The 14821-nt window shown below is 41.8% G+C and overlaps 1 protein-coding gene across 4 annotated transcripts in view; it reads right to left on the bottom strand.

Moving 5' to 3' along the window:
* The window catches only part of NECTIN3 (nectin cell adhesion molecule 3), a 195817-nt gene extending 182579 nt beyond the window's left edge, over nt 1–13238 (bottom strand). Inside the window, exon 1 of one of the 4 annotated variants that reach the window (XM_027515715.1) lies at nt 12807–13238. In XM_027515715.1, the coding sequence (XP_027371516.1) occupies nt 12807–12966 (160 nt within the window). In that variant the 5' untranslated portion in view covers nt 12967–13238. The remainder of the gene's footprint in view (nt 1–12806) is intronic. The other 3 variants (XM_027515793.1, XM_027515881.1, XM_027515625.1) reach the window with 3 other exon arrangements.
* Between the last annotated feature and the right edge of the window lie 1583 nt (nt 13239–14821).

Below are 14821 nucleotides of genomic sequence, written 5' to 3'. Positions count from 1 at the left end.
TCATTCTTATAGTTCCAAAGTTTCAATTCCTCTAATAAGTGTTCTTGACTCTTCCAGGCCTTACTGATCTTTTTTTTTTGAGGGGGGGGAGGGCTGTATCATACTATTTGGTATGTTATTACAGATACCTAACACGCAGTTACTCGTACTAGCGGGTTTATAAGCTTGTGAGCACTTATCCCACTGTGGTATCCTCTGTACTACCCATGACTGATGTGCAGCAGTCTCCTGTCCATCCCCTGCTTAAACTTGTAAACTTTTATTTTTTGCATTAAAGGTATAGATCAACTGTTGTTATCTGTTATCATACTTTAACAGTAAATATTATTTAACCCACTCTTGAAATTTAAAGCACATGTCAAGAAAGCATTTTAATCCTCTGACGGAAAAAAAGTCTAGAGTGACTATCTTAGATGACTGTAGAGGGCAGCAAAGCAACAGTAGTATTCTCTAAGAAAAAATATTTATTTTTCTCAGAGAACTTCAGATTTGTTTTTATATTTTAACAGACGCTGTTAACATCAAAGCTTTTATTATAAGAGAAGACTTTTTAACATGCTATATAAAAACTTCACCGGCTACTTATTCATGTAAACATTTTCACTAGCAGTTACAAAATATAACAAATACAAATATAATCAAAGCCCACACTCTTCTATACACATATAGAAAATAAGCCTTACAAACAATTCATGATTTCAAAATAGCCACCATAATTGCTAAATCTTTTACAAATAATCTAAAAGTTGACAATGTTTTTAACTGAAAAATGTAAAAATAATCTATCTTAAATACAGAAAAGAGTATCAATAGTCCAAAGAATCTTATTTCTTGCTAAGGCAATGGCAACCCACTCCAGTACTCCTGCCTGGAAAATCCCATGGACGGAGGGGCCTGGTGGGCTGAAGTCCATGGGGTCGCTAGGAGTCAGACACGACTGAGCAACTTCACTTTATTTTTTCACTTTCATGCATTGGAGAAGGAAATGGCAACCCACTCCAGTGTACTTGCCTGGAGAATCCCAGCAATGGGGGAGCCTGGTGGTCTGCTGTCTGTGGGGTCACACAGAGTCGGACACGACTGAAGCGACTTAGCAGTAGCAGCAGCAAGATGTTTTCATTAGTATTACTAATTCTAACCTAGATGTGCCTTCTTTTTGTCATTCAACGGAAAAAGCCATACCAGCTTTAAAAGAAAAACAACAAATCTTTGACACTGTGCTAGTGTAAAACAGAAGGTAACAACTTGAAAGAAGAGTTTCTTACTGTTATTTGAATACTAAAATTCACTCTGGTTCTAATGTGGACTAGGCAAATGAAACTGTGTCATCAAAATAATCACATATTTATAACCTTAAAATTGCTTATAGGAATGAGAAGCTAATGTAAAAGTTGATGCTCAGTACAACTGCATTACTTGCATATATTTATCAAAGTTTTTGTTGGTGGTAATTTTTTACCCCTTTTAAGTAGCTGCTACAGCAATTAACATGTGAAGACTTCTGGTTAGTGAAAAATGCTATAATGCTCTAGCCCTTTGCCCTTAATGAGGACAGGACTGTTAGCTATGTACCTTGTACCTTCTCCCATCTGAATTTCTTTAATGAAAAATAGGGAAGCTTTTTTAAAATTCTACATTTAAAATAATCTGGGTATTCCTTCTCACTGAAGAAGGAAATGGCAACCCACTCCAGTATTCTTACCTGGAAAATTCCATGGACTGAGGAGCCTGGCAGGCTACAAGGGAGTTACAAAGAGTTGGACACGACTGAACACACAGGTACTACACTAAGCAGACTCAAATACAAGATAGATTATTATCTGACTTACTTAACATTAAACTGAATTTATAACCATGAATGATTATCTCTAATCTAAATCAAATTATAAGGAGTTTGGAGTTCATGACAAGGACACTTGTAAAATGAAATCTTACTCTAACCCACAGTAGCAATGACTAAATTAAATAGTGCATTAATAAGTTTCAAAACCAATGGTCTCAGATATTTTAGTAATGACAATAATGTCTATCAAGGATAACTCATACAGTCACTATATGAAATTCATCTTACCATAGTTTTCCAATACTAACACTTCATTAATGCTTTTGTTTTTCCTCTGAAATGAAACCATTAAAAAGATTCAAGCACATTTTTAATTTTATACAATGTTCTCAAATGTTAAGTTGGAGTCCTAGCTATGTATATCTGTTTTTATATCCGCCTCTTGGTTTTTTCATGTCCTTTTCAGTAACTGCACTGGTATACTTCCATTAAAACAGAAAAGCTATCTTAAATATACCTACTCTATTTCTAAAACACAAACTCAGAATGATATGTATAATACATAAAATGAGATATAACCCAAAGAAACTGCTTAAGCTACATATATTTTGGGGTAAATAATACATTACTAATACCAAAGAGGAAGAATTGCATTCCTCCTAGGTCAATTTCTCAAATTTCTCAGATTCAAAATGGGTAAGACAGTGGGGACAGAATATAAAGACAGGTATAAAGACAGAACTAAAGAAAGCAAAAGGAATTTTTAGAAAAAAGAAAAGGCAATGAAGAACATTTCTCACCAAGTAACATCTTTAAAGCCTATCAACCTTTTCTAGTATATTAAATAAATAAACTCCTCCCTTATCTTGGAAAATAGCAATAGAAAAAACTGTCAGGATAGGAATAAATATCAAGTATACAAACCTCTTTAAGAATACATTCCCTATAGTGTGTTCTGTACAACAAAGCTTCTGCAGCAAAAACAGACTGTTTAATTAACTGCAGAAAAGGATATTTTACTGAAGAATTTCTTAAGCCATTAATAAACTAATGCACACAGTGATTTTCCATGAGGGAGGAGGTTACATGATTAGTTTTTCCCATTCCCAAATATATTCAACATGGCACTTTTTTCCAGAAACTAGGGTTCTATTAAACACTTTGGAAAACATTGCTCTAAAAGCATGAAAAGATGAACAGAATTTGCTCCAGGGACTCAGGATTTGAAAGATAGCTAGGATCAGATAGGAAATGAAGTCAATTCACAGAAGTTTTTGTAGCTATTTATTATAGCTATTGTTGTTTTATTATCTTATTTCAACATGGAAGATGAAATCATAAGCTAAGTATTCTCTTGATACCCTTTTGTTGTATAGCAAATTTGGTCAATTCTAAAACAGGGAAAAAAGCAAATGTTTGGGAGCTGAAGTTGCTCCCCAATAATGTCTCTGGCACAGGATTATTGTGAGCTGAAAACAACCAAGGACCAAAAGACAGAAAGAAATTTTGACCTTCCCCCTAATTGCCTAAAAAGTTTTTTTAGATAAAGGGCCTGTCACTGAGCTATGGCCAGTTATCTGTAAAAAGTAAAGGCAAAGTGTAGTGGGGAACCTCTGCATGGCCTAGAGATCAGAGTCCTCTCTCTGTTCCCATTGTGTCTACAAGGCCCAGCAAACATTTGTTTTACATCTTTATGTGAGTTGCCTTTCTCCCCTTTGAAGTCCCAAATCACTACCTCCAGTACCCTGTTTTGTCTGTAGCCAAAGTTGGTATTTAATGTGAGGGTTAGGCCGTTTCCTGGAAGGGCTTCCCCAGTGGCTCAGCCAGTAAACAATCCGCCTGCAATGTAGGAGACCTGGGTTGGGAAGATACCCTGGAGAAGGGAACTGCTACCCCTTCGAGTATTCTTGCCTGGAGAATTCCATGAACTATAGAGTCCATGGCACCCCAAAGAGTCAGACTCGACTGAGCGACTTTCATTTAAGCAGTTTCCTGAGTCTCTTCCATGTATACATGGCATCAAACTTCTATTTTATTTTCTCCTTTTAATCTGTCTCATGTGAATGTAATTCAGACCACACAGGAGAAACTAGAAGGGCAGAGAAAAATTTCTCCCTCCCTGACATGTTAAAAATCTATAAGCTTAAAAAATAATTGTGTTTATTCTGTAATAGGTGCTAGGATGCATACAGTGAAGCTTGAGGCAAAGTCTTTACTGCAAAGAACACACATCATAGAACAACTCACAATTACATTACTAAATAATGAGTAACAAGAGTAACTACTTTAGAAAGAAAAAAGCTCACTGTATGAAAGAAGTGGTGAAGGAAGTACTCATGGAGAAAATTAATTTCAAACTGGGAGCTCCAGAATTGGACTAGATAAGAAGGAAGAGTAATATCATTTTAGGCCTTCTGAGTAAGTACCAGAGAAGGGTATAACCTACTTTGGAGACCACATATAGTTTAGACCTGCACTGTCCAATATGGTAATCGCCAGCCACACCTGACTTCTGAATACATGAAATACAGCTTATCCAAACAACAATCTGTAAGGGTATAGTACACATCAGATTTCAAAGACTTACTGCAAAAGGAAAAAAAAAGTAAAATATCTCAATTTTTAAATATCAACTGCATGCTAAATAACATTTTGGTTATACTGTGTTAAATAAAATATATTAATTTCACATGTTCTTTTCATTATTTTTTTAATGTGGCATTAGGATAACTTAAAACTATGTATATAGTTCACAGATCTCTATTGGGACACTGATGGGTTAGACTAAATTTTATTTTGTTGTTAAGCTCTTGCTATAAAGAAATCTGAGTACCCACTGCATACTTGGCATATAAGATACAACAGTAAACAAAATAATGACCACATCTGGTCAAATCAAATATAAAAATGCTATAATAAATAGTATTCATCAAAGGAAGAAACAATCAACTGAATATGTCTCTTAAACTACAAATGCCCCAATCACCAGGCTCCACTCTCCACCCCCTTGCAAAATTCCTGATCCAGTTAGTCCACAGTGGGGTCTGGGATGTTGTTTTGAAAAAGATTTCCTAGTAACTACTATTTGAACCTATCAACACACTGTACTTTGGCTGACCCTGGGTAGCTGAGAATAGTGATTTATAGATATACCCTCCTCCTTTTCAAAAGTTTTACTTCTGAAGAAATCTAACAGCTTAAAGTAAAGCGCCTCTACTGATATAACAGCCAACCTATTAAAAAAAAAAAAAAACTATTAAACTATTAACTTCCTATTAAAGGAAACCACAAAAAGTAAAAAAAAGAAAATATTATAACCTCTCCTATCTATAGAGTCACAAGTATAATTAAATATCTCACAGCTACAAAATAATCATCAGAAATGCTGTCAATTCTTTGTCATTTAAACCAGTTATGAACTGGTTTGTTCTTACATCAGTTCAGTTCAGTCGCTCAGTCATGTCCAACTCTTTGCAACCCCATGAACCGCAGCACACGAGGCCTCCCTGTCCATCACCAGGCCTCCCGGAGTTCATTCAAACTCACGTCCATCGAGTCAGTGATGCCATCCAGCCATCTCATCCTCTGTCGTCCCCTTTTCTTCCTGCCCCCAATCCTTCCCAGCATCAGAGTCTTTTCCAATGAGTTAACTCTTCGCATGAGGTGGCCAAAGTACTGGAGTTTCCAGCTTTAGCATCATTCCTTCCAAAGAACACCCAGGGCTGATCTCCTTTAGAATGGACTGGTTGGATCCCCCTGCAGTCCAAGGGACTCTCAAGAGTCTTCTCCAACACCACAGTTCAAAAGCATCAATTCTTTGGTGCTCAGCTTTCTTCACAGTCTAACTCTCACATCCAAACATGACCACTGGAAAAACCATAGCCTTGACTAAATGGACCTTTGTTGGCAAAGTAATGTCTCTGCTTTTGAATATGCTATCTAGGTTGGTCATAACTTTTCTTCCAAGGAGTAAGTATCTTTTAATTTCATGGCTGCAGTCACCATCTTCAGTGATTTTGGAGCCCAAAAAGATAAAATCTGACACTGTTTCCACTGTTTCCCCATCTATTTCCCATGAAGTGATGAGACCGGATGCCATGATCTTCATTTCCTGAATGTTGAGCTTTAAGCCAACTTTTTCACTCTCCACTTTCACTTTCATCAAGAGGCTTTTGAGTTCCTCTTCACTTTCTGCCATAAGGGTGGTGTCATCTGCACATTTGAGGTTATTGATATTTCTCCTGGCAATCTTGATTTCAGCTTGTGTTTCTTCCAGTCCAGCGTTTCTCATGATGTACTCTGCATAGAAATTAAATAAGCAGGGTGACAATATACAGCCTTGATGTACTCCTTTTCTATTTGGAACCAGTCTGTTGTTCCATGTCCAGTTCTAACTGTTGCTTCCTGACCTACATACAGGTTTCTCAAGAGGCAGGTCAGGTGGTCTGGTATTCCCATCTCTTTCAGAATTCTCCACAGTTTATTGTGATCCACACAGTCAAAGGCTTTGGCATAGTCAAGAAAGCAGAAATAGATGTTTTTCTGGAACTCTCTTGCTTTTTTGATGATCCAGCAGATGTTGGCAATTTAATCTCTGGTTCCCCTGCCTTTTCTAAAACCAGCTTGAACATGTGAAGTTCACAATTCACGTATTGCTGAAGCCTGGTTTGGAGAATTTTGAGCATTACTTTACTAGTGTGTGAGATGAGTGCAATTGTGTGATAGTTTGAACATTCTTTGGCACTGCCTTTCTTTGAGATGTTCTTACATACCATATCTCAAATTCCAGTTTATTATTCCACAATACTACATGGTACTTCTTTCCTACTGATCTTAATTAGCAGAATGAATATTGGGCAATTAACAGGGCTGTAAGTAAAATAATCTCCCTGGATGCAATATTAAAGAAAACATATAAAACTCACAATATAAGTATGCAATACAATATCGTTTCTGAAACAGCTATAATACCTGCTGCTGCTAAGTCACTTCAGTCGTGTCCAACTCTGTGCGGCCTCATAGACGGCAGCCTGCCAGGCTCCCCCATCCCTGGGATTCTCCAGGCAAGAACACTGGAGTGGGTTGCCATTTTCTTGTCCATATAATACCTGCAGTATAGCTGTATCTAGACTTACAGGAGGCAGCCATCACTAAAATTTTAAATTAATGACCTATGCTGTAATAAGTGAACCATTTAGGAAAAAACCTAAAAGTCACCCTTGATAAAGATTCACAACAAATTTTATTTACATAAATAATTAATCTATGTCAGAGCCTAAAACAGAAAATCATAAGTTTTATAAACTCAAGAAAGGATACGGGTTCAAGATAATTTTAGATAAAAATATAAAAGGTAACCAAAAGTATGACATTAATGGTGTTGAGATTTTTGGATCTGAGTTTCTGACACACTCATTACTTACTTAAAGGTTCTTTGAATTTAGCCTATATTTACATATTAATAGCCATTATTAGGGCTTCCCTGATAGCTTTAATGCAGGAGTACGCCTGTAACGCAGGAGACCCCAGTTCGGTTGGGAAGATCCACTGGAGAAAGAATAGGCTACCCACTCCAGTATTCTTGGGCTTCCCTTGTGGCTCAGCTGGTAAAGAATCCACCTACAGTGTGAACCTGGGTTCGATCCTTGGGCTGGGAAGATCCCCTGGAGAAGGGAAAGGCTACCTACTCCAGTACTCTCGCCTGGAGAATTCCATGGACTATATGGTTCATGGGGTTGCAAAGAGTAGGACACAACTGAGAGACTTTCACTTCACTTTGGCTATTATTAATTAAATGCCACATCTTTCACAAATCATGTATTCAGTATTGCCAATTTTATGAGGACTTTAATAGAGTATAGAATATGCCATAGGAGTAAGTTATTTACTCACTAATTTTTTAAGGGGTAAGCAACAGAATACCAAAATACTCCTTTTTAACAAGCATATCACAGCCAGCTTCACTTCAATCATTTTGAAATAACAGGCAATAAGCCATAAGTTTTGTTCCTTAACTATACAGATGCAAAATGTACCTCAGCGTTGCTGAACCACTTATATATATATATATATGTATATATTTTTTTACACACACATATATATATGCATAAGTGACATAAACAAGGTAAAACAGTAAATACACCCATACCCACAAATATATTATTGACCAGCTTTTCCCAATTCCTACTTTGGACACTATAGCTAAATGCAAAATTTGCTCTTTTTTGCTTCCTTTTAAATTTGGGTCACTTTGCCATTATATACGTCTTAGAAGCAGGAAGATTGATACGGGCAATATATATAATAGGCTCCAACCTGATACCACTAGTAACTTGCTAAAATAGAAATGAAATTATGACTCCATCTTCAACTGCACATTTTCGACTCTACACTTTTCAATATAACCACTAACATTCTAAGTGACCATACAGAACCGCCAAGTCCTAAAACACATTCTACATCATTATGGGACCATCCAACTAGATTCCAAACAATTACACAGCTGGGTTAATTTCATTACATCCTAACATTCTGAAAACTGGTCTGTATACTTATCTGAGGTAAATTTAACAAACACTTCAAGAGCACTGACTGGGCTATACACTCAAAATAAAGATGAAAGTATAAAAAAAGCAATCAAGTTGAAAACCCAGTTATTCAAGTCATCAGGGTAAAATTTAAGAATGACAAATACCATGTTGGTTGGTCTTTGTTGTTTAGTAGCTAAGTTGTGTCCAGCTCTTTTGCCACCCCGTGGACTATAGCCCACCAGGCTCCTCTGTTCATGGGATTTCCCAGGCAAGAATACTGATGTGGGTTGCCATTTACTACTTCTCTAGGGGATCTTCCCAACCCAGGGATCGAACTCACGTCTCCTGAATTGTCAGGCAGATTAGATTCTTCACCACTGAGCCTCCAAGGAAGCCCCTAATAATAATATGAAATAACATAAATGCTAAAATTTGAATGTATATTCCATGCATTCTGCTATTTTATTTTCTTTCACTTAATCCTCACAAGAACTCTATAAGCAAGTTGATATCACCCTTTTTTGAAAAGACGAGAAAACTTAAGTTTACTGAGGTTAAATAACTTACCAATGATTCACACAGCTGTAAGTGACAATCTTTTTTCAGATTCAAACTGCCTATTTAGTATCTTAACCATAAAGTGCAAAGAGCAAACTTATACCACCTACCATAATGACCTATCTCAATAAGAAAATCTAACTCAACTGATTTTTTCTTAGGTAACTTTTTTTTTTTCTCAGTTTACACTAGTATCTCTACATAGTTGGTTAGGTATTCCTCTTCTGGGTAATCGACAGTACCTCATGCACAAATCTGTCATAAACACCAAGCTGTCCTATATGAAAGTCACTCAGTTGTGTCTGACTCTTTGTGACCCCATGGGCTGTAGCCTGCCAGGTTCCTCTGCCCGTGGATTTCTCCAGGGAAGGATACTGGAGTGGGTAGCAGTTCCCTTCTCCAGGGGATCTTCCCAATCCAGGGATCGAACCCAGGTCTTCTGCACTGCAGGTGGATTCTTTACCATCTGAGCCATAAGGGAAGCCCTACAACCATCTGTTTACATTACCTCTATTATACTGCTGTAAGCTCCTTGAAGCCAGGACTCTGCCTTATTCAGTGTCCTCTAGTGTCTAACAAGTGCCATGAATAAAGAAATTTCTGAAAGTGCTGTTAAATGTTCCATCATCATAATAGATTTTTTCCTTCTATAACCTTCTAAATATCCATTTAAGATAAAACCTTGTTGAAAATGGGAAGAGCTGGAACTTAGGTCAATAGTCTATCTTCTCTCTCATCAATACCATATCCCTGCTAATATTCTCTGTCCCTCAAGAAAAATACGGGAAGGGAAACTAAGATAAATCTCATCACATGTGAATTGATCATTGGCATCATAAAGAAATATGGACTTCCAGATTTAAATAAATGATGTTTATCAAGTCAGAAAATGTTGAAAATCTAGTCCTCTTAACCTTTACACCTATGCTTTATCAAGCTTAACACACATACATATACACACACAAACTAACTTCGATGAGTGAGAATTTCAGTTCTTCAACTAGGACAGATAATGTACACCCTTCAAAGGAGCAAATCTGATTAATTTTTCATAGTTTTCAGAATATCATGTCTACTAGTTTGAATATGAGGGTTTTTTTATAGCAGTAAAATTAGCATGGCATAGAAATGATATTATGGTAATAGAGGATACTCCAAGAGTTTAGCATAGTTAAGGCCATGCTATATGTAACCAGAATATCAAAAATAGCAGCAAAAAGAAAAAAATAATCTGTATGTGGTAAAAATAAGCAAAGCATTCTAATTAATAAATCATCATACAGTCATCTCTTTAAAGCCTAAACATCTTCTCATTTCTAACACCTTCCAAAGCACTGTAACTCAACTACACTTCAATAAAATTTTATAAATAAATAAAACTAAACTCAATCATCAGTACATGCCAAAACTTGTAAGTAGTACTATGAATGTTAGATCAATGCACAGGTTACAAGAAGAAATTTCCATTTCCATACTTACTGCTGCTGCTACTGCTAAGTCACTTCAGTCTTGTCCGACTCGGTGTGACCCCACAGACGGCAGCCCATCGGGCTCCCCCGTCCCTGGGATTCTCCAGGCAAGAACACTAGAGTGGGTTGCCATTTCCTTCTCCAATGCATGAAAGTGAAAAGTGAAAGGGAAGTCGCTCAGTCGTGTAGGACTCTTAGCGACCCCATGAACTGCAGCCCACCAGGCTCCTCTGTCCGATTTTCCAGGCAAGAGTACTGGAGTGGGGTGCCATTGCCTTCTCTCCATACTTACTAAGTATCCATAAATCAGGACAACTGTGCCCTATTCAAAGACTTTATTCTAAAATAAAGGTTGACAGAAAAAAACTTGTAATAAGGGTTCACAAATTAGGGTGTTATAACACTATAAGCCAAAAAAAGGAAGCTCTTTAAATGAGCAGTGCACAGTAATACAAAGCTAGTGTTTGTCTCTACAACTACAAGCAGAGATGACTCTTAAAAACTTCAATTTACACCTCTCTAAATCACAGTCCATTTGCCTATACTACTTGAATTTTCAGGACTCTAAAATATCAAGCACATTATTAAGGAGATTTTTTTAAAATTCTTTTCTTCTTTCATGTGAATTCCAGTGTTTCCTCAAAAAGTAAATGACACTTTACTTTCACAACAACCATGAAATTATTACCCCAATTTAATTTTCCTTGTATTACCTGTACATATTACCTTGCTTCAGTCTTCTATGGGGCTTTGCTTAGCTAGATAAACCTTTACTGGAGGTACAAACATTTTTAGTCTTTAACACAATCTATATCAGAATAGTAAACTGTTAACATCCCCCTCCCATTTTCCTCCCACCCAAATATATTCCACAATACTCCTTAATGCAAAAGAACAGTACACAAAATTCAATCCAGAATCGTGCATCAATATAAAGAAGTAACAGCATTAAGAATTGTGTCCTGAAACCAAACACCTGGGGTGTGGGACTACAGAAACAACATAGATTAGATAACATGCCATTTATCATACTATACTCTGTAAATCAGAAACTGTGATTACAGTGCTTTAAACGTGACAGTGATTTGGTAGTGGAAATTCTCACCCTATAAGGGGCACTCAATCTCTTGAAAACTTTGCCTTCCTCATAACCAGCTACCCCGACATACCTAAACGGTACAGGGGTATATAGGATTCTCTTCTAAATCACACCATCCAAGAAAACCGCACACATCTCTTCTCGTAGTAAATACTGCTAAACTTCCTGGTTTCTTTTAAGATTTCATTAAATGCGGACACCCAAGAGCAGATTTATGTACCAGAAAAATGTCTCAGGTAAAACACGCATTGAGCAAAGCCTAAGTTTTCCTCTCCACTTTCCTGCTAAGTGGGAGTCACTGAATGAATAACGTCCTGCTGTGTTCCGGTATCACCAAAAGACAGAGCTAGTCCCCAGAGCTAGACCGGTGGCCTTAGTCTCCCAAATCGCCGCCTTCCATCAAGGATCACTTAAGTCCACGTCTCTCGCACGAAACGGAGATATTTATTTAACGATACTCTTTAACAAGTAGGCTTCTAGTCTCTGATGCCCAGGAAGTGAACTTACAATGAGACCACCTCCCAAGTGTGACAAAACTGTAACAGAACATGTGGGAAGAAGGCAGGAAGAGGCGCGGGGCTTATTTTGACCAGAACAGCCGAGGCACGGCCAATGCAGTCAGGTATTTTACACATAAATCAAAGTCCTGAAGACAAATTGGCTCAGCTAAAATAAACATGGACAGTGAGACAGACGTCCCACAAACTGGAAGGCAGCGACAAGGCTCAGTGCAAAGCGATCCAGAGGCTGCCAGGGCAGAAAGAGGCCGGAGGATCGAAGAAAACTGTAGGGGATGCTGCAGGGTGGGCTAACACGGTGCCTTCTCCAGAGTGGAAGGAGAAGCGGGGTGGGAACCCAATGGCTTCATTCCGTCGTCGGTTGTTGTGTTCCTAAAGGTACCTAGGCTCACAGCTCAAGTTACACCCGGGAAAAAATGAGGCGGCAAACGACCATCCCATCACCTTAGCGCCAGCACAGAAGTCCGTGCTCTCGGCTTCCTCCGCAAATGAGCGAGCAAGTAACGGTCCCGACAGCAAACACCGAAGGACCCCTGCAGCACCGAGCACTCGGCGTCCGGACCGAGAACATCGTAGCCAAACCCCGACCCGCAGCGTGGCGAGCCGCGCGGCCGCGGGGGAGGGGAGCGGGCAGTCGGCGCCTCACTCGCCAGCCCCGGTCCTTCCCCGGCCTCGCCCCGGGCGCGGCGGAAAGTTTCCAGCCAAAGTCCACGGCACCCGCTCACGCAGCCAACCGCCGAACACAACCGCCCTCCGCACGAGAGAACGGCCCGCGCCGGCCCGGCCGCGGCACAGGGACACTCGGTCGCGCCTCCCCTCAGCCCGCGCCAACAGCCGAGGTTCACCTACCACAGAGCCAGGAGAAGAACAGCAGCGGAAAAAGCAGCAGCAGCAGCGGCGGTGGCGTCGGGGGCGGCAGCAGGAGCCCGGCCCCGGGGGGAGAAGCGGAGGAAAGTTGTGCTTTGCCGCCTCCGGGACACAGTGGAGCCGGCCCCGGGGTCCGCGCCATCCCCCACCCTCCCCCCGGCCCGCTTGCTCTCCCGCCGCCCGGCTCCCCCGGCCCCGGCGCCTCCGGCTCTGGGCGGCGGCGGCGGCAGTGGCCGCGGCGGAAGGTCCGGTGCGCGCGTCCCTAACTCCCAGTTCTTGAGCCGTCGCCGCAGGCTGACACTCAGTCGAGCGCTCGCGGCTGCTTCGACTCCGCCGTCGCCGACGCCACTGCCGAGGCTGAGGCGGGAGCCGCCCGCCACCACCGCCGCCGCCACTCCCCTCCCCCCCCCACCCCGGCACCCGCCCACTTCGAACTCCTGGGAACTCGGAACGCACCACCCCGCCCCGCGCGGGAGGGGGAGAGGAAGCTGGACCCTCAGAGCAGGAGCAGGGATTCGCCCGCCCAACCCGCGCAACTCGCGCTCCCGTCTGATCCCAAAGTGCGAGCCGCGACTCCTCCCACCCCGCCCTCCTACACTCGCTCCTCCCCTTTAAAAAAAAAAAAAAACCCAAATCTCTTTTCTCCTCTATGATAACGGGGTTTCTCCCAAAGCAAGGCTTTAAAGAGGACAGGAAAATCTGGAATAGGTTAGTAGGCCCCGCCCCTCGCGTTCCTTCCTTGCCCCCCCCTTCCCAGCCTTTCCAATGGTCTCGCCCACTCCGCCCTTCGCGGGTCCACCGCGGCCCTAGCGCGGATAGAGGCGGAGGGCGGTGGGACGGTCGTGCTCGCAGCTCAGCTAGCCTGGGCGGCTTTCTCCCTCTGGCGGGGACCCGGAGGAGAGAGGGGGTGGGGAGAGGAAGGCACGATGGGGCTGCCCTTCCGTTGCCCCGGCTAAAGGTTCCTGTCTGGGAAGCTGGACGTATTCTGCGGGACTAGTCATCTCCTTCCTCGCCGGGGCCTGGAAGGAGAGACTTTCTCCCTCCTGCTTCCCGGGACAGCTGAGCTCTCCGAATCCCTCCTTTCTTCCCAGCCCCACTTCCTTCTTAGCCCGCCGAGGCACGTTTGCACAGGGGTTTTTCTTGCCCATTTCTCTCGGAGGGCAGTTTGGTGAAAGGGTCAACGGAGCCAGGCAAGGAGAGGAGCCCCAGGACTTTTCTCGCTCTCGTTTCTCTGGCCGCCCGGCTGTCCGCTGTCCTCGCCGGGCGACTGGCAACAGGAGGCCGTGAATTTCCCTGATCGGAGCGCCTGTAGTGCGGTGCTGTTTTTCTTTGGTTTTGTTTCATTTGCATGTTCGCACATGTGATTTTATTTTCGTTGCCTGTTTTCCTATGAACTGATCGCCGGACAGTGATCTCGGGAAATATTAAATATTTGCCCGTAAAAGGAGCGTCTGTGATCCTCCGCGACCCTCCTTCATCCCGGTGGTTGCGCACCCTGCCCTCTTCATTTGCCCGCCACTCACTGCCCTGTTGGCTTAACCTTGGAGCCACGGCCACTGGCGGTTCTGCGGGGATGGTGGACAGTTTCCCCTATCCCGAGGGGGGCTGGAGGCGGAGGACACACATCCTCAATCCTGACACCATTAATTTTATGTTGGTCCTGCCATCGCCACCGGATAGCCACATATGTGCTGCAATAAGAATAAAGTTAAAAAAGGATTTGGCCGCCTGTCGCAGCTAAACTAATGATTATCTCTCGCCAAGATCACGCTGTCCTCCGCGTTCAGTCACTAGGGCTCCCCGACTTCCACCTACTGACTTAACGTTTTACTCACCTGCAAGACTACACGCAGTTCTACCCACTGCCCACCGCTCTTTTTTTCTTTCTTAACTTCCGCCTCCCATCCTGTCTTCCAGCGCTCGGTTTAAAGACCTCTTTTCCTCCACCCCCTTTTCTCGCTCTCTCTACATTCCTGTCTGCCTCTGTCGTCCCCTGT

The sequence above is a fragment of the Bos indicus x Bos taurus genome, chromosome 1, assembly GCF_003369695.1.
Source record: "Bos indicus x Bos taurus breed Angus x Brahman F1 hybrid chromosome 1, Bos_hybrid_MaternalHap_v2.0, whole genome shotgun sequence".
Lineage (NCBI taxonomy): Eukaryota > Metazoa > Chordata > Mammalia > Artiodactyla > Bovidae > Bos > Bos indicus x Bos taurus.
Note: the sequence above shows the minus strand (reverse complement) of the source record. Positions and strands in the feature narration are given on the sequence as shown.